A 21,386-nucleotide genomic window follows, 5' to 3' on the forward strand; every position below is an offset into this window, starting at 1 on the left:
AACATTGAATAAATGTGGATTTAGAACAAAAGAAGGAATAAGAAAACAACCAAAAATCAACTTGCAAACAGTGCTGGTATCTGTGAAAAGATGGTACATCTCCACGACAGAACGATAAGCCCCACATAATGTACTGTTGCTTATAGACAAATGAAGAAGAGGATGGAGAAATGATAGCTTAATACATCTGTAAGTGTGGCAAAAGAAGAAGAAGAAGAAAAGACCAGTAGACGCTAGCCACGCAACAAGTGATTCTCATAATTTTCCAGCTTAAACAGAAGAAAAAAAAATGTCTTTCAATATGTAAAACCCCTCTTTTGTTTTGATCACAACAGATTGTTCTTTTTGGTTTACATGACACAGAAACTTAAATTCATATCGTATCGTGGGAACAAAATAAGTAAAGACAGAAGAATAAGCAATTTACAGAAGGATGATGTACATCTTAAGGGAAGTAGAGACCTAGAATGTGCAGTCACACCACTTCGATATCTCGCGCAGCGGCCTGTTCCGGCTCTTGACAGGAACCCGTGTCCTTTGTTTTGCTCTTGAAGGACTTCTGGCTGAGTAAACCGACAAATAGGCTCCTCGACTTTGTAAGCTTTCGCAGCTCGAATTTAGTCGATTTGCTGCCGAAATCCTTCTTTGCAAGATCTTCAGACAAAATGTCCACGAGATTGTCGAAATGACGCCTAAAAGTAGGATACCTTGAAATTGACTTGGTAATTCCTCGAAGCCTTCATTGACAAAACAAAGGTTTCAACGATTGCAGAAGTAAACTAGCACAAAAGAAAACGTCGATTTCACACACGAGTTGATGTCTTTCTACATGCATTACCTTCGAGCTAATCCGTCAAGTTCAGCTCTTTTGAGCTCGGATTCCGGAGGCGAACCAACTGATGAATTTCTTAACCTTGCAGGATCGCCACTTAACAAGACAAGCTTGCCTAAATAGTCATCTTCGTCGGTCGTAAGGTTTTCAGCTTTGACCTGGTCTTTGATGATCAAGAGGGGATTCAGAAACCAATCGAAGAAGACATCTTTGGGTCTGTTCGTAACAGTCAGTTCGATAACATCTTCGCCTGCACCGTCACCTGCATTATCAGATGAATAAAACCTTCTCTTCTCTACCCAAACAAAAATTGTCAGGCTCATTCATTTGAATATCTACTGAATAGGTCCAATAAAATGAGTGGTTTAACTTACACAGCAAGATTCCTGCAGAATTAGCTTTCGCTGATCGCAAGAGTGTTTGGAAAATGCAGTAAGCTGGCAAACCTGTGCTCAGCACTCGGCTGCCACCATCCGACTTTGCATCTTCAATGTCTTGGGATGTTATCAGTCCTTCAGAGACCATGCGCTCTCCATGGCGTTGAATCTCTTTGAATATGTAACGAAGCAACTATAAGAGGACCAATTTCATTTTTAGGGAAGTGAAGCAAGAGCAACGCCTGTAATGGTGCTAATGAGCTCATTCTTTGGTGATGCAAATAAATTTCACATTTCTAACAGGATATTATTTCGTGCTCATACTTAGCCAAACAGTATCAATCATCACTAAGAAAATTAAAAACGAAAAACTTTCAGAGGGCTCCAAACTTTAAAGTACATATGAGGGTGTATGACAGATTTTCTTTTTTTCCTTTTTTTCGGCTTTACTTTCATAAGTGTGATGCTGAATAAACAAAGAAAGAACAACATAAATCTTTTTAACAACATTTAGAGAGAAAGGATTGGAAAGAAAATAACCTCCAGTGGCTTCAAATCGACCACAGCACTTTTAAATGAAACTGTGCGAGATGGAGGATTCCTAGTAGAACTGGACCCAGCGAGAGAAGTCACGAAAGAGCTGGTCCTTGCTAGCTGGGGATTCCTCCTATAGTTCGGTCTGTCAAGACAAAGAATACAGTAAGGGCATAAGTCGTTAGCACGTAGTTTTAGAACTAAAATCATGGGGACAGTATGGAGAACCTAGGAAACAAGGACCCTTCTGGCATATCAAGAACGTCATTGCTGTACTCATCATAAAAGGACAGGGATGCAATAATGTAGCAAAGCCCCAACCACAATGAAGATTCCTGTCAATTCAAGCCCTTAAAGCATAAATGATAATAATCTCGGATCACCATCAATATGAACCTCCACAACTGAAAATTTTGCTTCCACTGGGCCTGCCAGCAAGCTTTTATAAAAAATGGAAGCTTTATAATGTTTTCATAGAAATGTACCAAAGAAACCAGAAGAACAGTCTAACCTGATAAGCAACAACCCCAGCATAGGCACCGAGAAACATACTTGACACAATGGATCCCAAGAGTGCTCCAACAACAGCCATTGGCCAGAGTATGATAGCTAGGCCCGCAAATGGAACACATATTGTTTCCAGGAAAGGGCCTTCACGACCAATGAGATCATGGAAGAGACGATGCCAACCCTTGAAGAGCATGTAAGGGCTTTTGCACATTGCAATTACTGAAATCATAGGCATGTCAACCATGAAGCCGATCACTCCAGCTAGAATAGCACCTGGAAGATATAACACTCTGCAATCAAATTAAGCAACAATTAGTCATCTTTTTTCCTTCTGTATCTTTAGTATCTCAATAGAATTCCGCTCTTACAAAGTCATCTAGGTTCCTCACGAGCATAAGTTTCCCTTTTGTGAACTCATTTCCATATAAACAGAAAATTCATCATATGAATTGCTCAATAGAACAGTGACAATGCTTTTGTATATCAACTTCAGAGGGAAGTGCAAAAGTCGAGATTCGGAGCATAACAATTAAAAAGCTCATCTGTAAGGATAAGGTCAATTTTCATCACACAAATGCAAACAAGCCATGTATTATTGCCTAGAACTTTTTACAGATAGCAATGCATTCAGTAAGCACAAACTAACTTATGAAAAATCTTCTTCAAAAGGACATACAGGGGAGAGAGAGGGAGAGAGGGAGGGAGAGGGGGGGGGAAGAGAGAGGGGGGAAGAGAGAGAGAGAGAGAGAGAGAGAACGAAGTGGACCTAATCTCATGGTATTTCCTTTCTGGAGGTTCTTGATGCCGCAGGTCATCCATAAGCGAGAAGTAGGAATGGAAGCAACAATCCCAAAAGTCTCTGACAATTGTGAAGCTCCCTTGTATGGTGCTCCAAGTTCCATCCTGAAATTTTTCAGGAAAGCGGATAATTACTGAATTTGGAGATGAGCTAGAGAAAACCCAAACTAGAAATTCAAATGATAAGAACATCTCATGTCACCACATACATGAAAGCAGTGGAAACATTTATTGTCCTTTCCTTCTCCAATTGCTTCAAAAGTGGCAAATATTGGTGAGAAAAAGCCATATGCAGCTCCACCTATGAAACTTCCAGCAATGGCGACTACCGGCCACACAATTAAGGGAGCAGGTATGCATATGAAGATAATGAGCTTCAGGATGGGGCCTAATTGTTGAGCTCTATCCATAGAGAAACAGAAATTAAAGCAATGAGTGTTTTTTTTTTTTTTTCAGGGACGATAATTTGGAATAATTGGGTAGTGTTTCAGGAAATCACCTAAAAACAGAATAGCATGTCCAGAAGGCATGCACTGGCCAAAGACCCAATGTGATACCAGAATTTCCGACAGTCAAGATTAGACATGCCAAAGGGCAGAAAATGATACCTGAAAATTCAAACGAAGAGACAGCTCAGATGATATCTAAGCTCACAACTCAAACTTACTTCAGTACAGGGTTGCCACATTACCAAATAACTAAACTTGTAAGACATGAACAATCAATATACTCATTTCTGGCGTCACAAGTCATATTTGTTCTTTTTCTTGGCCAACAGAAAAGACTACAACTCTATCATAACAACCCATTGAGGGTGATCGTTTTCCTTTTCCTACCTCTGTGTAAATAAATGCATGCCAGAATCATAAAACTTGGCAGCAGAAGCTCATACATCCTTGCAGAAGAATTCATGGGTGGAAATAAGATACTTTTCACTAACCGGACCTTTGCAATAAAAAACGTTACCAGGAAGTAAGAATAAGCACCAACAGGCAATTTGCATCAAGCAGCAGGCAAGCTCAAGTACAGAATTCATCCTAAATACCAAGCTAAGTGCATACTGGATTTCCTTTCAAAAAAACTTGCCCTTTTTCACGAACAATTCCTTTAACTGTATGATCAATTCGTCATCAAAGATGTCTTGGAAACAGGGACGGAGGGAGCAATCTCACCTTTAATAGTGCCCAGCAGTAAAAGCCCAGTGAAGTAAGGCAAGAAGCAAATGAAATGCCATAGAGAAGTAAGAACTCCCCTTGGAGGCTCCATGTTCCTCCTACTCAACACTCCCGTACAATTTTTATGCAAATCATTCAGAACCTATCCCGCCACTTAATCCCAAGCTCCTCTCTGCAAAGACGAGGACAATTTTAGACACACCCAATTTACCAAAAAAAAGAGCTGAGAACAAATCAAGAAGGTAACCAGAAGATACCCAAGAAAGCAAAAGGCAGATTCCCGAGCCCAAGATAAGGAGATTACGCGGAAACCTGGATTTGCTTCGCTCTGAATGAACGAAGAAGTTCTTGATCGAGAAGCAAGCACGTGAACCTTGAATTGAGAATTCAGATTCACAGGAAAAATCTGGTGGGGAGGCAGAGCAACAGCAGTTGCTGTCAACAGAGAATCAGCACATCAAACAGTTGACATCCTTCTCCCTTTCCAATGCCATTTTCTTTTCTGGAATGGTTACCACAACTAGAAGCAGTGAGTTCAAGACGACTTGATAAGGAAAGAACAAACCTTTTCCTTTTTGGCGATAACATAACCTGGGCCCAACAAACGGCGTTGACGTTATAGATGGTAACATAACCTGGACCCAACAAACGGGAAACAAGGTTAGTTAAAATGCTTGGCGCAGCAAACGAATGTTCTTCAACGAAAAAAAATAAAAAGGCAATATTTTTTGCTGGAGAACTTTGCGTACACTTTTGGGAGTGGCGGAAAAGAAAAAGCTGTTGCTACGGACAAAAAAAAAAGGGGTGTTTCTTTCTCCTCTTGTACAACTGCCTGAGATTCTCGGATAAATTTCAGATATAATTGATCCGAACTAATGTATTGATTTATTCATTACATTGTTAATTGAAGTAAAGTTATATGCCAAGGTCACCCAGGAAAAAGCATATAAATAAGAATATACATACGTATATTTTAAGAATGTAAGTAGAGATGTTGAAGGAGCAACTCCTTTTGCACTATCAAACTCACAGCCTCTAACCACCCTTAACCCCCTTCAAATGGAAAATAGGAAAAGAAAATGGCAACATGTCTTGTCCATCTGTTAATAAATTACAAAGTTTTGGATATATGGATACATAAATATATGTCAATTGAAATGTTAGGATTCGGCGCACAATCACAACAAAGTAAAGCGTAAAAATGAAAAAGAGAAATCGAAACACAATATTTTATCTCGGTTCATCCTTAAGCTAGGGCTACGTCCAGCAAATGATTCCACTATATTAGCAACCCCCACATCTCGTTACATCACTAAAGAGTATATATAACGGTAGTCATTCATGGCCCAAAGCCCAAGCTACCAATTAATATGAGCTCAAGTTATGAAAGCCCTCTAGCAAAGCAAGATCCTGTGCCTTATCGATAGGGAACATGAATTACACCCAACATAGAAGTGTCATTTGTATTACTTTCTCACAAGTGCCGTTGGACAAGTGTTTATCATATGCTTTAGACAATTGCTTATTATTTTTGGCAACTTCCTTTTTCTAGGTTTTGATCTCATCCCTAGGACGATAACACTTGATAAATCTAGCAAAGCCATTGAATTTATCTCGAAAGTAATTACGAGCAAGTGTAGCACATGCCATGAGAACTAGTGATAATTTAGGAGATATCTAGGAGAAATTTCTAGATCCATGATATACATATGCTACAGTTGTCCATTCTCCTCATAAATCTCAGTGGCTAATAAAAGCAAAATCGGAATATTCTTGAGATTTATCCTAAGAATAAGGTCGACTTCTTTTTAAAGTTGCTGCGGGTCAGAAAGATCATGGGACAACTCAAGCATGAATAAGAATAGGATTCCCACTCAGATTGAATTCGCCGGATTTTTCTTTCTTTCTTTCAATGGTTTTAATAAGAGATTTGGAATTTTTTCTTGATCGGGCGACACCCGAATTTGAACTGGGGAAAAAGGATTTGCGGTCCCCCGCCTTACCGCTCAGCCACGCCGCCATAAAAAAAAATGTGAAAAAAAAAATCTTTTATATGAGTGAGCTGCGGTCATAGATGCAAAGCACGCTATTCTTTAAGCCAGCTCTAGAATTCAAATTAAAAAAAAAATGTTTTCGTTGGCAATAAGATAAAATACAAAAACCTTCACGCATGCAAATGATGTATGACATGTTTGACTCCTAAAGATAGAAAATAAAACGATTATCTGCAAAACCAGACGAAGAAGCCACCATTTGAGTAAGTTGCTCCATAAAAATCAGGTAAGAAAAGGGGGCACGAAATGCATTGTTTATTTAATTATTGATTGACTCGTACTTTGGATTTAATTGCTTCCCACTTAATTTAATTGGACTGAACGCAACAAGATTGTTGCATGGAGTGCATAGAAATTAAAAAATAAATAAATAATATTTTTTTTGGTCGGAAAATAGATAAACAATTTGCATTCCTTTCTTTTGTCCTGTGATGTTGGCCTTATACCTTAGAAGGGGTCCAGCAACCAGCATAATCCAACGAGCTGATGATTAGGTCGCGACTTGGAAGCAATGGGCAAGGAAGATGGGACTCGTTGAGACTCGGGTCGCGATCTTGATGCAATCGCAATCGCAGGTCGATGTATCCTCGAGATCAACGGCCACGATGACCCGGTCCACGTGAATGCGAGTCCAGCCAAACCATTTTCCGGGCAATTGAGGGGTTGATTGGACCGATCACATTATAGCGGATCATCACCATGTTGAAATCAGTAGAGCTATCTATGAAAGTACTATGTTGCTTGAAAGACCGGAGTTGATTTCTTGCACGGTTTAGCGTAGACAATCAAAGAAACCCTCTTTTAACTAGCCTCAATCATGAAGAACACACCTTCGGTGCATAGACCTGATCGATGAAGGTCGGACCCAACTACCCATCTATGCTTAGCTATATTAACGTAGTCCGTCCGAGCAGTATAGTTTCTAGTACCAGGAAAACTTCAACTGCCCTACTCGGGTATTCCCGTGAGAATCGACGACAGAATATGCCTACCGTGAGAACATCGCGAGCATCTGGCTCAGGGACCTAAAAGCTGGAAGACATACTCGGTTGCATGTGGATTGCAACAAAACAAGTATACGAACCTTGAAGCTGAACATGGTATGACATTTTCAGCATCCAACGCACAAAAAGTATGTAAACAATGTTTACAGAAACAAGTCAGCTCTCAGTTTCTCCATGCTTGTCAACTCGATGACTCACCAAGCATGGTGAACTTCGGGACCTCGGACGGGGAGTCGCTACTTGAGTCCAACGAACTCTCCTGACTAGCACACCGGTCCATGAAATATCCAAGATCAGGAATGAACTCAGGGTCTTTGCTCCTCCTGGAGGCAATGTCTATACCTGCCCTCGTTGTTGAGGCAGCCCGAACAGGTCTTGGTTTCTTCAGTGAGTCACGTGTAAGTTTCCTTCCAATTGAACAGGGTTCGCCTCTCACAGAGTCAGCTTCATCACATAACTCAGCTATAGTTTTCGGAAACTCGAAGTTTCGGCTTCTTAGGAGGCCGAGGTCCTAGAACGCTCAAATCTACAGTAGCCCCATAAACCTGAGATGACCATACGACCACATCGTAAGCTTTCGTAGAGAGATTCAGCCCCTCGTTGCGAGCCCTCAAGTACAATTCATATGCTAGCCTCGGTTTTCCATCTCTTGCTAGTGCCTCTATCAACATCTCGTAAGTGACCTCGTTCGGAGGTACATTCTGCACTTTCATTCGGTGAAACCATTCGTACGCTGCACTTCCCATGCCGTTCCGTGCACATCCGCTTATAATCGCGTTATATGTCACGACGGTCGGATTGATCCCCAATGAACTCATCTCCTTAATTACAGCATCCACCATCTTGAACTTTCCCTGTCCCGTGAATATAGAAGCCATGATCGTGTATGCATATAAGTTTGGCTCGATGCCAACCTTGATCATGTGGTCCCACACCTTGAGGGCCTCTTCGTAGAGCTTCCCTTTCTCGAGCGCACTAAGCAATGCCCCATAGGAGATGATCGTCGGTTTCTCTCCTTTCTCCACCATCCTTTTAAAAATCTGTATGGCAGTACTAGCTTCCGATGCCTTGGAACAGGCAACAAGTACTGCGTTCCATTCCCTGCTTCCAGGTTTAAGCCCCTTGTCTTCCATTTTGTTGATCAACCTAACGCCCCATCTCCAAACCCCTTTTCTTCTAGCAGCGGTTAATAAGATGTTAAAATGAGACATGATCAATTCATAAGACATGTTATTTGGCTTTGGTCCATTGTCCAACAAATCCTCATAAATCTCCAGAGCTGCCCACCATCTCTTAGCCTTCCCCATCAGCCAAATCAAGTGATTGCACACAGATAGGCTGATCTCCAAATGCCTCTCTCTTATTCTCTTGTATAATTCCTTTGCAACAACATAATGGTCTTCACGAGTACAAGCCCATATGAGGCGCTCGTGCTCTGCCCGACCAGGCCGAAGCCCGGCCTTGTCCATATCCGAAAGAAGCTTCATTACTTTCTCACTCAAGTTTTCTTGTTTCGCGAGCCACCTCCTCATCACTTGATAGCAAACTCGAACTGTGAAATTCTCAAGCTTGACAAATTCTTTCTCCCAATCCTCGTCGTCGTCTTTTCCCATCTCACCCCTCAAATAATTTTCCCTAAATTCAGCGAAGAACCTCAAAGCCCCAATTCCATCTTCCATTCTTCTATAAGCCAACAAGGCAGTGGAATAGGATACTGCAGAGGGAACGAGACCGACTCTTCGGATCTCCTCAAGAACATTGAGGGCCTCAATAGTTCGCCCTTGCTCCAAATAAATTGTCATCAGAGTGTTATATGTCACGACATTCGGAACCACACCTTCGCTGGCCATATAGTCCAGGACCCTATCCATCTCGCCAAACTGTTTAGACTGCTTTATAGCACCCAAAATGCTATTACAGATGAAGAGGTTCGGATATATCGCACCATTAGTCTCTTCCTTCTTCCTCTTAAGCCACTCCATAACAGCCAACGCAGGATCAATTCTTCTCTCTTTCCCGAAGCCTCTAATCATGGAAGAGAACACCTGAAGGGGCAATAGACCCTTGTCCTTGAGGACCTCCTCCACATCGTCTGCAGTTTTTCCAAGCTTCAAGCTCCGGGCCAAAGAGCGAACATCCACCCTTGGGCAATCTTCTTCCCCAACTTCTCCGTCATTTTCGCCATCAACAACCTTCTCTTCCTCATCACTGTTATCTTCAGTGCCACTCACTCCATCAATGCAAAAGCTATCAGATTTTGAAATCTTGGTTTCTCGAAGCTCACCATCAATTTTATTTGAATTCCCATCACTGAATTCACTCCCAATTGCTTGTTGCTCCAATGCCCAAGCCAATGCAAATGAGGCGCCAAAACAGCATTTCTTAGGCTTGCGAAAGACTCTGGTGCCAGTGTAGCCACAGAACAATGTCACTCCCAAGTCATATCTTGAATTCCCAGAACAGACTCCACTTCTATCAGAGGATGAATCATTCAAATCTATCCACAAACCAGAAACCCTACCAAACCCAACCAGATTACCAAGAAACCTCCTCTTCCTGCTACTTTTATCGCAAAATGCATCAGAAAGAGTACATCCAAAGGTATCACCTTTCCATGAACACACACCCAAAGTTTGCATCTTTAGAGAAACTCACCGAGAAAAGAGGACAACCCTTCAATGGAACAGCAAAAGGACATTTCATCAGCAACTTTTCACAGTCTGTCCACAGCAAGGAGGAGGAGGAGGGTTCGGGTCTGTGATGGTGAAGTAATAGGATTGGGAAGCAATGCCACCAGAATGAAGAATGGTTTCGTATCTTGAAGATTGATAAGCAGAGAGTAAATTGTAGAATCGAGAAGAATCTGGCAAGTGGGTCTTCTACTTTCGCAGTTAGTGCGCAGCTGGCATTTCGGTAGCCATTCAATTCTAACAAGAGGTTCTTAGTTCTAACCAGAACGCTAATCCACTTCGCTTCTGATAGATCGAAAACTATTGGAAAGAAAGAAAGAAAAAATACTTGCCCTTCTTTCTATTATGATTTTTCAAAAAATTGCTTGAAAAATTGCTATGGCCAATATATCAAGAAAAATATTGCAAAATTCACTTTCCCTTACCTAATTTTGATTTGAATTGGAGAAAAAGAGCACTAATTACTTAGCAAAAAACATCTGATTAATTTCATGAGAGAATTGTCCAAAAAGTCCTCCAACTGTTGAATGGCAACCAATTCGATCTTTAACCTTAATTCAATCCTAGTTCTCAATTTTTTGACAATTTGTCCATTTAGTGCTAAAACTTTTGACGATTACAATTTATTTCTTCCAACTAATTTTGGTCAGAAAATTGCTAACATGGATAAATTTTTAATTTTTTAATTTTTCTAAATTTTTAATTATTTTATGCTTTTCTTTTCTTTCTTTTTTTTTTTTTTTTACTTTGGTTGGACAACCCAATCCAGCCAACCAACGCTCTCAAGAAAAATGAAAAAAATAACAATAAATTTAGAAAATTTTAAAAAATTGTAAGAATTGTCCATGTCGGCTCCGGCCATGCCACGTAGAATGGCCAGCATTTACTAGACCGTCATTTTAGCGATTGTCGGCCAAAATTTGCCGAAAGACTAAATTTGCAAATTTTCAAAAGATTTATGATGAAATTTATAAATCATCAAAACGTTGAGAACTACGTTAGGACAATTAAAATGTTTATGACTAGATTGGCAAATCGTCAAAAAGTTTATGACTAAATTAGTGCAATTAAAAGATATAGGATTGAATCGAACATCATACGGTGGATTTACAACTTTTTAGATAATTTTTTCTCAATTTAGGTTCCACTCGTTTCGCGAAAGGTAACTTCAAGGAAAGTGATTTTTTGATTTTCCGGCGTTTAGTTCATGAAAAAAAAAACAGCATCAAGGAAAAAAAATCCATCTATGGAAAATACACATTTTTTTTGTCGAAGGAAAATACGCATTCAAAAGGGCAAAAGTACACTAGAAGTGCCAATATTTATATACAGCGCTCACTTTATTGCCGTAGTTTTTTTTTATTACTTAAGTGCCAAATTTTTTTTTAAAACGATTATTTCAGTGCCAACTCCGGTGAGTTTCACCGGAAATCTGACGTGACATCTATGTGGCTCGCCAAAGCTTCTAAGTCAGCATTAAAAAAAAAGTCAAAATATAAAAAAAATTAAAAAAACTAAAAAATAATCTAAAAAAACTAAAAAAGAAAAAAAGGAAAAAAGAAACACTTGTGTTACAGTGGCTAGGGCTTCCGCCCCCCACCATCGCCGGCAATGGCTGGCGATAGAGGGCAGCGACGACAAGAGCTTGGAAGCCCTCGCCACTACAACAGGTTTTAAAATTTCTTTATTTTTATTTTTATTTTGTTATTTTGGTAATTTTAAATTTTAAATTTAATTTTTTAAAATATTTTAGCTTATTTTATAAAAAAAAAAATTATACGTGGCGTCCACGTAGATAGATTATTTTAAAAAAATTGCCACGTGGACGCTATGTGGACTGACTTTTAAAAAAAAGTCCACATAATATTAAAAAATTAATAAAAAAATGCCACATGTATTGTTTCGCTTGAATTGACACTTAAATAATCATTTTTTGCTAGAATTAGCCCTTAAGTAATCATTTTTTCTCTGATTTAGCACTTAAGTGATACAAAAAATAATATCGACACTAAAGTAAGCGTCGTACACAAATATTGACATTCCTATTGTACTTTTGCCCATTCAAAAGTGGAGAAAATGATTTCCTCTCTATGAAGAGAGGAAATCATTTTCCCTTATCTTTCCACCCTCCATTTCTTCGCCTTCCTTTTCTTTTTAATTATTTTTTAAATTTTTTAAATTTTTCCTTTTTCTTTTTTATTTATTTTGTATTTATTTCCTTCTTCCTCAACCGAGTATCGGCCATGGCAATGGCTAGTGAGGTCAAGTCTCGTTGGCCTATGGATAGGCTCGAGGTCTCCTCCATCCGGTGGCTAGCGACTCGTCGAAGAAGATGAGAAAAGAAAAGAAAAAAAAGAGAAAATAGAAAAATAAAATTTATTAAAAATTGATTTTTTCCAAAAGAGAAGGAAAAAATGAAAGAAAAAATTATTAAAAGGAGTGCACGTTGGAAAATGAAATTCGATTTTCCACACCAAATGGAGAAAAATATTTTTCAATTTATTTTCAGTTTTCAGCCAAGTATCGAAAAATATGGTTATTTTCCTAAAAAATAATTTACAAAAAAATAATTTTCAAGAACATCATATTTTTCTCGAAATAAACAGAGCATTAATACTAGTCAACTGTGATAGGTTTCCTTGCAAAAGCATGCCATGCCACGCTAACTCAAACATAGGATCGAGGTAGAGCCTAAGCATATGACTTGCTATTCGAGCCGCCCATCAATTCAGAATAGATAAGCCAAAAAAATAAAAAGGAAAACATCACCAAAAATCCTAAATTATATTTATTGTGACACATTTTTCCAATTTTTTTTAAACACCAAAAACTCCGAATTTGTATAATTATGCCACATTTATCCCATTTGTGATACAAAAAAATCACAAACGTATATCCGTGTGATACATTTATCAATATTTTTTTTTTTGTGATGCCAAAAATCCTAAACTTGTACCAGTGTAATACATTTGCCAGGATCTTTGGTGACACAAGAAAAATTTTGAGGTAAATATATCATATTGATACAAGTTTGGAGTTAATGTGTCATATGGGTAGAAGTTTGGAGTTTTTGGTGTCGTGAAAAAAAGTCTAGGGTATATATGTCACAATGATCATGGTTCGGGGTCTTTGGTGATTTTTTTATATGAAAAAAAAAACACATCAATTTCAATTGCTCTTGCTCTATCCAAGTTTTTATTTTTATTTTGGTCAGATTGTTCTATCCTTTTTATTTTTTTTTAGGTTTGAGCTCCATCCAAGTTGGCAAGTTGTGCACGGGGAAACTTGATTGATCAGACAGGATTCCTCGGCCAGAATTGATTGTCCGGGTCTAGACAAATCAAGTTGGTACATAGGATTAAAAACCCTCACTCAAGCTCAATCACGATTATCAACCAAAAAAAAAAAAAAAGCTCAATCATGGTTAAAAAATGTTATGATTTTTTTCAAAAAAGTGATTAGGCCGAATTGGGCCTAATCGAAATAGTGTAATCTGCCTTTTTATGGAAGAGGCAATTCATTAATTGTAAATAATTACACCTAAAATAGTCCCCAAACATCAACAAGCCAAAAAAAAAGTTACAGATTCCAGAGGGGCAGGACAAGTCATCAAGATGAACAGCATCATAGGAATCACCCGCTGATACAAAACGATGTTGATCCGGCACCTGCAAATATTGTTCACCACGTTCAGGCAAGGCGGTCTCAAGGATCGAACAAGGCTAGGGCCTTCTCCACAGGCCTTCTCACAGCCGAAAGGACGGGTTCAGCTTTCGCCAGTTCCCGGTTTCAAGCTGGGAAAGGGTTTTCCCGTCGACAGCAGGGCCGCCGCTCCTTTGCCATCGCGGGCCGCCAAAGCCGAGGAATCCCCCGAACCCTGTGAACCGTATGACTCATTTGCTGCTCGACTATCGCGCTTTGCTGCTTTGGTGGTGTAGCTCTGTTCGATTCATTTTCCACAATTCCAAGTACATTAACAGAAAGGTCGTCTCACGAGGGCCAGGGAAAATCATCCAATTTAATCTTAAACTTCACTATACAGATGTCAATTCGGTCCTAAATTTTCTAATTTTGCCAATTCAATCTTAAATTTTCGCGCGAAATTTCAATACAGTCCTTCCGATTGATTGTTTTCCCCTCCAAAAAATCGCTAACAAGGTGACTCAATCATCGCCGGTCCTCGTGGCACAACGTCGCATCAGCAATTTTTTTATAAAAACTGATCGTAAAGATTATATTGAAATTTCGCAAAGCTTTAGGATAAAATTGGCAAAGTTTATAACAGAATTAACATGTGCATAATAGGTTTATGCATGATTGGATACTTTTCTAGGGGCGTGATGGCCAAGTTTTTTTCCCTCAAAAGAGCTATAGTGGCTGATCAAAATCCATAAAATCCGAGGCTCTAGATCCCTCGATGGCATGCTAATAAGGCCAGAGCAAGATCTTCCAAAGTTTTCCAAGGAATCAAAAATCGTGTCCTGAATCTCCATTTCCATGGGGAGTTTGTCTTCTTCTTCACGTGCTTCGATAGTTAAGAAAAGGATTAGTACTTAATCAAGTCTAATTCCCTCTCTCTCTGTCAACTGAGAAGAAGAGCTTTAATTATGGCGGCTTTGTACTTAACAGAGATTAAGAACGCAGATTCCCACGAAGAACATTGCTCGGCCGCGCATGCTGGCACATGCGCATCGTGTTGGACGAGATGATTTTGGACAAAACTAATTGAATTTCGTCGCTAATTAATGCCACGCGAAAACGACGGCTCGACTTCCAATCCGACACGTATGTTTCGGTTATCGATTTGAGTTTACAAGCTCTTTTACATGAATTAGATTCGATGTCGTGATTTATGTAAATAATTACTCCGTTCGATATTGACTTCACATTTTATTCTTCTGTTAAACCTGGAATTTGAATAGCCCATTAAAAATCTCAATATGGTGTTGAATTTTTTTTTGAGTTAAATTAATATTTTATTCACTTCCTCAATCGAAATACAAAAAAAAAACTTAATTTAAAGAACACAATTTCAAATCAAGATAAATCCCAGATAACTTCAAAACAAAACAAGCTCCAGACAATGAGAGAAATCATCAGAACAAGATTATAGGTTACATGCTAAAAAAACATACATTTATGACTTCTTCATACCAATATCGTCTGCCGAATAATGAATCCGTCTTAGTACACATCGATAACTCCATGTAATGTTACGACTTTGCCTTTTGGCGGTATGCGCCTACATCTAGCATCATCAATACCATCACCAAACAGAGTAAAAAGGTTGGACGGTCATAGATCTAATCCCATGAGAGCGAAACATGCACGAAACTCCTTTAAGCTCGTTCACGATAGAACTTGTGCACCAATGAAAACCTAGGGAAACAAATACGGTGAGGATCCCAATTCCAGACTCAGATGGTGAGAAAAATTGGCCACTTTCTCCATGTCTTTTGGTTTATGCCTTGTTTCTATACGGTATAAATGTCGGAGGTTAAAAAGAAAATTGATTTTTAAGTAAGTTAATCTTGACTTTTAACCATATCTACCTTCTTCTTCTTCACCTCCAAGTAAATTGTTTGTGGTCTGTCCCTCTTCCTGAGCATACGGATAAGACATTCCACCTTAGAAAATGGCCGTAAAGGACTTTCCACGGATCAGAGCTAAGTCGCTGTTCCCGTCGGGAGTTGGATCTCGTTTTTGGGTCATCTTGAAATCGGATTAATCGATTTTCTGAACAGCGCGTCACAAATGTGGATATCGCCGACTTCTCTATCGAAGTTAAGTTTGCGCGTGGACGACGCCTATAGCTTAAAACACCTGAATTAGAGACACAACCAGAGATAATTTCCTCACCGATCAGACGGCGGAAAGCATAGCTCGTTGCTCAACTTATCCTAAGTTTGGAGAGAGTATTAAGCGCTCGTCAACACGGTTTGCGCAATCCACATGGGCTGATCATGGAGCTACGGGATCGAGGCAACCACCCCGGAAGATATAGGGTTGGTTAGTCAGTTGGCTGATCAATTCGGTGGAAGAAGAGACAAAAGAACATGTTTTTCTCTTATTAATTAGTATTTCTTCTTCTTGTATTAACAGTCAAAGGATAATGTTTCTTTTCTTTATTACATTTCTAAAAATTTCCGTTTTTCCTCCCTTTTCATACGGTCGAAATCCGGGAGTTAAATTGTAGTTTAGTTATAGAGTCGGCTAGCGCCATGTGCCTGACACTTGAAACAACATAGACCCTTGAAGAGCCATGTCCTCATCCTATGCAATCATTTGCTTTGCATTATTGTAAATTCTCTCTCTCTCTCTCTCTCTCCCGGAATCTTAAGTGGAACATACGTAGTTTTTACTCTTTAGGAATAACGAAGTTTCGCAATCGAACGAAATCACGATATGAACTCGATGAATCTTCTACCTTGCACGGGTTTGATTCGATGTAGTTTTGGCGAGAACCATCGAAAACTAATCGATCGACGGACAACGATGAGATAAGGAGTTGAGTGACCAAAATCGATATCCTCTTTCTGAGTCTGATGGCCATTCAATAAATTATCAGGCAAAGAACTATCTAAGCACAATCAGAACCTTACTAGAGAGCAAAATGTCTCCTAATTGTCGTAACCGCATCTCACGTTACCTAGCTGTGAAATATAACTAAATTTGAAAGAAAAAAAAGGTTGAGTTGGTGTTAATAAGAAACAGGCTAAGTTTGATCAATCTCGTATGAACATGAAAAAATAACAGTACGAGCACAAAAGGCAGTAAGTAAGTTAACTGCACTCGAAGCCTTGAACTCTCGAGTCACGCAAGTCTCAAATGAAGTTTGTTCTACGCACATGAAGAACCGTTAAGATTCGACGAATAACCACAACAAAGTAAAACGTAGAAAATAAGAAAGAGAAATTGAGATACAAGATTTTTATTCTGACTCATCCTTAAACTAGGGCTACATCTAGTATAGGATTTCACTATAATTAGTACCACGCACCTCTCTGTCGCTTCACTTAGTTACAAGCGAAAAAGAGTATATAGAGCAATAGTTATTCATAGATCCAAGTCCAAATTATCAATAAAAAAAATGGACTAAAACTATAAAAGTTTTTTGACGGCTCAAGGGTGCTGTCTCAGCAATCCTCGCCGAGGCGGCTCCCTCGAACCCCTTCCTGCTTATTAGAGAACGAGATTTTCATGTTTTTCTATCGATGGAGAGCATGAAATACGGGAAAAAAAAAAACAGGAACAAGAAGTGATGGTAGGGACGAGAAGAGAGAGAGAGAGACACACACACACGACAACAAAGAAACGTAGGTGCCATGCTTGGAGGTCGGCCTTTTCTCCTTCACTTTCCAAACACGAGCACTAAACTATTCCTGACCAATTTGCGTACAAAAAACCAAACATTGAATGTCAGAGGGATTAATGACAAAAAAGATTAAACTATTGAAAAATTTACTTCTGAATATTTTTGTAGACGATGAAATTTTTTTCCACTCAATTAATTTTTTGTAAGAGATACAAGCTATTATTTTTACGAAAATATTTTCTAAATCACTCATTTCTTACAAAATACAGTGCATTTGTTTCGTGAAAAATGAACAGCATGAAAATAAATTTATAGAAAAATTATCGCTTGTATTGCTTACAGAAAATGAATGAAATATTTCATCGTTCACAAAATGTTTCGATATAATCAATTTTGTGAACCATGAAAGCATTTCTCACCAACTAATTATTTCAAACGATACGAATAATTATTGTTAGAAGATTATTTGTCAAATCATTTATTTTTCTAAAAACATAGAGATTAATCTAAAATCCTTGGCGGAGTCCAGTCCTACTAAGGCTTCAATTTCTCGAAAAATGAGTAATTTGAAAAATATTTTTCAAAAAAGATTGCTTATATCGCTTACAAAAACGAATGAACGAAAAATATTTACATCGTCTACGCAAATGTTTAGATACAAATTGTTGTTGGGAATGAAAATATTTTACATTGACTAGTTATTTCAAGCGATATACACAATTATTTTTATGAAAATATTTTCTAGATTATTTTTTTTCCATCGAGACACAAGATTTTTATCCTGGCTCATCCTTAAACTAGGGCAACGTCTAGTATATGATTACACTATAATTAGCATCTCGCACCTCTCGATTGCATTACTCAATTACAATTGAAAAAGAGTATATATAGCAATAGTTATTCATAGGTCAAAGCTCAAATTATCAATAAAAAAATATGGGCTGAAACTATAAAAGTTTTTTGACAACTTGGGGGCGCTGTCCCAGCAATCTTCACCGAGGCGGCTCTCTCGAACCCCTTTTCGCTCATTGAAGAGCGAAATTTTCATATTTTTCTATCGACAGGGAGTATGAAATTAAAAAAAAAAAAAACAAGGGTGATGGTAGGGACGAGAAAAGAGAGAGAGAGACACACACACACACACGACAACAAAGAAACATCGGTGTCATGCTCGGAGGTCGGCCTTTTCTCCTTCGCTTTTCCAAACACGAGCACTAAACTACTCCTGACCAATTTGCATTCAAAAGACCAAACATTGAATGTCAGAGGGATTAAGGACAAAAAAGATTAAACTAAGCAGAAAACAAATTCCAATTGCATCGTAAGACTCAACCGATCCAATTTTCATTTTAATTATTTTATGATGATTTAATTTTATGGTTTTTCGGCCCGCCAATCAAGCAAGCGTGTTGCTAAACCCCACCCACCCCACTCCCCATGTGCAATTAGTCCCCACCACCACAAAATCAGCAGAATAAAATGAGAGAACAAGCAAAAATTGCTCATTTTATAAGCCATGTGTCGCCGTCACATCCCTCCATCTCCATCAATTGCAGACAGACAAAATCAGACATTACTCACGACAAAAAAAACTAATTTTCTAAATTAATTTTCTTTCTACCGTGGTACCACAATCATATCCAGCTAATCCGTTCGTCAAATTTCAAGTGTTATTTTCTCAATTCGGCTTTCGCACGAGAGGGTGTATGTGCTCTTTGTATCCTCCACTTGCACGCGAATTGGACGGACATAACGAAATGGGTGCACATTCGAAATGATTGGAAACAGAATCCCGACTCCGATATCATGATTTCGAAATTCGACATTTTAGCGGCTCTAAAAGCTGTCGCGAAATTACATTTATTGCGGTTACGGTAACGTGAATTTTTTAAGTTTTGACATCTTGACATCATGGAGGGTCTTTTTTTCCCTCTCTTTCTTTGATATCTTTAACACGAGAAACCGGCGTAGCCGTAATACGTGAAATCGAGAAGGAAAGGGGTAAAAAAAAAAAGGGGAGCAGTAAAAGGAGCTCTATCTAACAAAGGTGAAAGGGCTAGTTTGTTTTATTTTATCAAAATTTCATCTCTGCTTTGTCCTTGTCCTAGCTTTCTTCTGCTATATAACCCAAAGTAACCACCAACATCCTCTCCCCATTTACACAGATTGCAGAACAGAGCTCAGACTTAGAGAGGGAGAGAGAGAGAGAGGTGTGGAGGGAGAGAGGAGCAAAAAAAGATGATGAAGCTGAGGTCAAAGCGGTTCAGAAGAAGCAGCTCCAAGCTCAGCAGCAAGGAGCCGCCACCAGTCGAGAGGTCGTGCAGTGGCAACATGGAAATCAGGTGGGAGCTCAGGCCCGGTGGCATGCTGGTCCAGAAGAGAGTCGAGAGCAGCGGGAGCGAGAGCTCCGGAGAGGTCATGATCACCGTCAGGGTCTCCACCGTCGCCAAGTGGCACGACATCCCCATTGAATCCACCTCCACCTTCGGTAAGCCGCCCCTCTCTCAGAAATTTTTAACATGGAATCCTCTCGAATCACCCTGTAATAGACCTGTAATGCGATAGCCGTTACTTCGATCGAGCAAGGATTTTATCCTGGGAAAGTGCTAAACATGTTCTTGAAGTTAAAGTTTCCTCCTTTTTTTTGGGGGGTGATTTTGTCCTTCTCCTGGGGTGAGAATCAAGGCTCACGATTCTGAAATTTGCAGGGGAGTTGAAGACCTTATTGGCACTGGTCACAGGCTTGGAACCAGGAGAGCAGAGACTGCTGTTCAAAGGGAAGGAGAGAGAGGACAGCGAGCACCTGCACATGGTCGGCGTCAAGGACAAGGACAAAGTGCTCTTGTTAGAAGATCCTGCCATTAAAGAGAGGAAGAAGCTCCATGGGAATCATATTTCATCAAGTCAACAAATTGGGAATCACCCATTTCGCACCATAAGCGTCTAATGATCTTTTAATTCTGCTTTTTTCTTCCTCTTTTAACCCTTTTGATCAAGTTCAATCAAGAACAGTCTCTCTCTACTAACCACTCAAAAAGAAAATGGCATTAGGATATAAGCATATGTGGTTGATCAACGATCCCTTTCGTTTGGGTTTTGATTAGTTTGGTTAGGTTTATAGTGGTGTCAGTTCCAACGAGTATTATAATGGTGTGAGCTGATGGATTATCTGCATCATTCGGCTTGGCTTGTAATGTCCATAAGAAGTGGAAAGAAGAAGAAAAAAAAATCACATCTTGATTCCAGAAGTGCTATCGTTTTCTCTCTGTGCTCTTTAACTTTTTCTTAGTGTGGGAAACACAAGAATCGAGCCCCATGCGTGCACGCCGACAATTAAAAATGTGGGATTGTTGGTGAAAGTGAAAGAAGAACCGGAAGTGGACAGTATTTTTTAATGGCGGATGAAGCTGGCAAGCTTGATAAGTTGTCCATTAAAGGGGTTTTGCTTAAGCTAGAAGCCAAATCAATTAATGGCAGTAAGGGCACCGATTGCATCAGAATGTGTGTGTGGAGGGACGAGACTCGATGGGGTTGCAGTCTTCAAAAAGGTATTTTTTTTTTCCTTTCTTTCTCATGGGAGCATGCAGAGCTTTTTGCTGCCATCGATTGGGGGCAAAAAACCAGGGGAAGGGTGGTCCATCTGACAGGGTATTTTTGGTTCTTCTTGTTGGAAAAGGACATTGTGAAAATTTGAGAAAAATTGATGGTGAAGCAACTTCAAGGAAAAAAGTTGACTTGACCCACCTGCACTTTGCACCAAATTGTTCCTTGGTGCTTACAATGGTTTGGCGTTGGTGAGACTTGATCAAGTCATAGCGTGCGTATTCAATGATAAAGGAAATTGGTGATACCACAAGTCCATCGAACGGGTAAAATTGCTCGGGACGTTTAGATCTCTCCTCTAGTATATCAAATGAGATCAAGAGGTGATCGTGGTGGAGGAATCAAACCCTCTTGTTCACAGATTTCGGGCGAATTCAAAGATCATTTAGAAGAACTTTAGATTTATGTAATAATGGAAAATGTCCTTTTTCTGGAAGCAAATAAAGATTGACTTTGGTATAAAGAAAAAAATTCACGGTATTTCTCTCAACCCA

General features: G+C 39.3%; 3 protein-coding genes across 12 annotated transcripts; 1 reads left to right on the plus strand and 2 right to left on the minus strand.

Annotated features, from left to right (window-relative positions):
• Positions 1-270: 270 nt before the first annotated feature.
• On the minus strand, positions 271-4,806 carry LOC115741283 (uncharacterized membrane protein At3g27390). 8 transcript variants are annotated; one of them, XM_048283586.1, is made up of 11 exons: positions 4,539-4,806; positions 4,224-4,394; positions 3,551-3,659; positions 3,261-3,453; positions 3,020-3,156; positions 2,255-2,543; positions 1,972-2,078; positions 1,750-1,888; positions 1,207-1,402; positions 839-1,094; positions 271-737 (listed from the first exon to the last, which is right to left on the minus strand). In XM_048283586.1, the coding sequence occupies exons 2-11, from the start codon at positions 4,315-4,317 to the stop codon at positions 476-478; spliced, it is 1,782 nt and encodes a 593-aa protein (XP_048139543.1). In that variant the 5' UTR covers positions 4,318-4,394; positions 4,539-4,806; the 3' UTR covers positions 271-475. The 8 variants fall into 8 exon arrangements, with proteins under 8 accessions (XP_048139543.1, XP_048139542.1, XP_030530974.1 ...); XM_048283585.1 differs by having other exon boundaries at positions 4,224-4,391; positions 4,531-4,806; XM_030675114.2 differs by having other exon boundaries at positions 4,224-4,396; positions 4,531-4,806.
• LOC115741256 (BAG family molecular chaperone regulator 2-like) lies at positions 2,988-20,537 on the plus strand. Of its 3 annotated transcripts, none has more exons than XM_048283588.1 (3): positions 2,988-3,008; positions 19,485-19,777; positions 19,998-20,537. In XM_048283588.1, the coding sequence occupies exons 2-3, from the start codon at positions 19,528-19,530 to the stop codon at positions 20,234-20,236; spliced, it is 489 nt and encodes a 162-aa protein (XP_048139545.1). In that variant the 5' UTR covers positions 2,988-3,008; positions 19,485-19,527; the 3' UTR covers positions 20,237-20,537. The 3 variants fall into 3 exon arrangements, with proteins under 3 accessions (XP_048139545.1, XP_048139546.1, XP_030530928.1); XM_048283589.1 differs by lacking the exon at positions 2,988-3,008 and adding an exon at positions 17,250-17,267; XM_030675068.2 differs by lacking the exon at positions 2,988-3,008 and having other exon boundaries at positions 19,436-19,777.
• LOC115741364 (protein LOW PHOTOSYNTHETIC EFFICIENCY 1, chloroplastic-like) lies at positions 7,270-10,214 on the minus strand. The gene is given in 3 exon segments (XM_030675238.2): positions 7,270-7,305; positions 7,483-7,769; positions 7,771-10,214. Coding segments are annotated over 3 exon segments (2,448 nt in total). The 5' UTR covers positions 9,924-10,214; the 3' UTR covers positions 7,270-7,297.
• Positions 20,538-21,386: the final 849 nt, after the last annotated feature.

This window comes from Rhodamnia argentea, chromosome 8 (genome assembly GCF_020921035.1).
Source record: "Rhodamnia argentea isolate NSW1041297 chromosome 8, ASM2092103v1, whole genome shotgun sequence".
NCBI classification, from domain to species: Eukaryota; Viridiplantae; Streptophyta; class Magnoliopsida; order Myrtales; family Myrtaceae; genus Rhodamnia; species Rhodamnia argentea.

Coding starts and splice junctions, on each gene's coding strand:
- LOC115741256 (XM_048283588.1), top strand. CDS start 19,528: ATGATGAAGCTGAGGTCAAAGCGGTTCAGAAGAAGCAGCTCCAAGCTC. Junction 19,778..19,997: donor TGAATCCACCTCCACCTTCG/GTAAGCCGCCCC, acceptor TGAAATTTGCAG/GGGAGTTGAAGACCTTATTG.
- LOC115741283 (XM_048283586.1), bottom strand. CDS start 4,317: ATGGAGCCTCCAAGGGGAGTTCTTACTTCTCTATGGCATTTCATTTGC. Junction 2,079..2,254: donor CTGGGGTTGTTGCTTATCAG/GTTAGACTGTTC, acceptor TTGAATTGACAG/GAATCTTCATTGTGGTTGGG. Junction 1,889..1,971: donor GAAGGGTCCTTGTTTCCTAG/GTTCTCCATACT, acceptor TTGTCTTGACAG/ACCGAACTATAGGAGGAATC.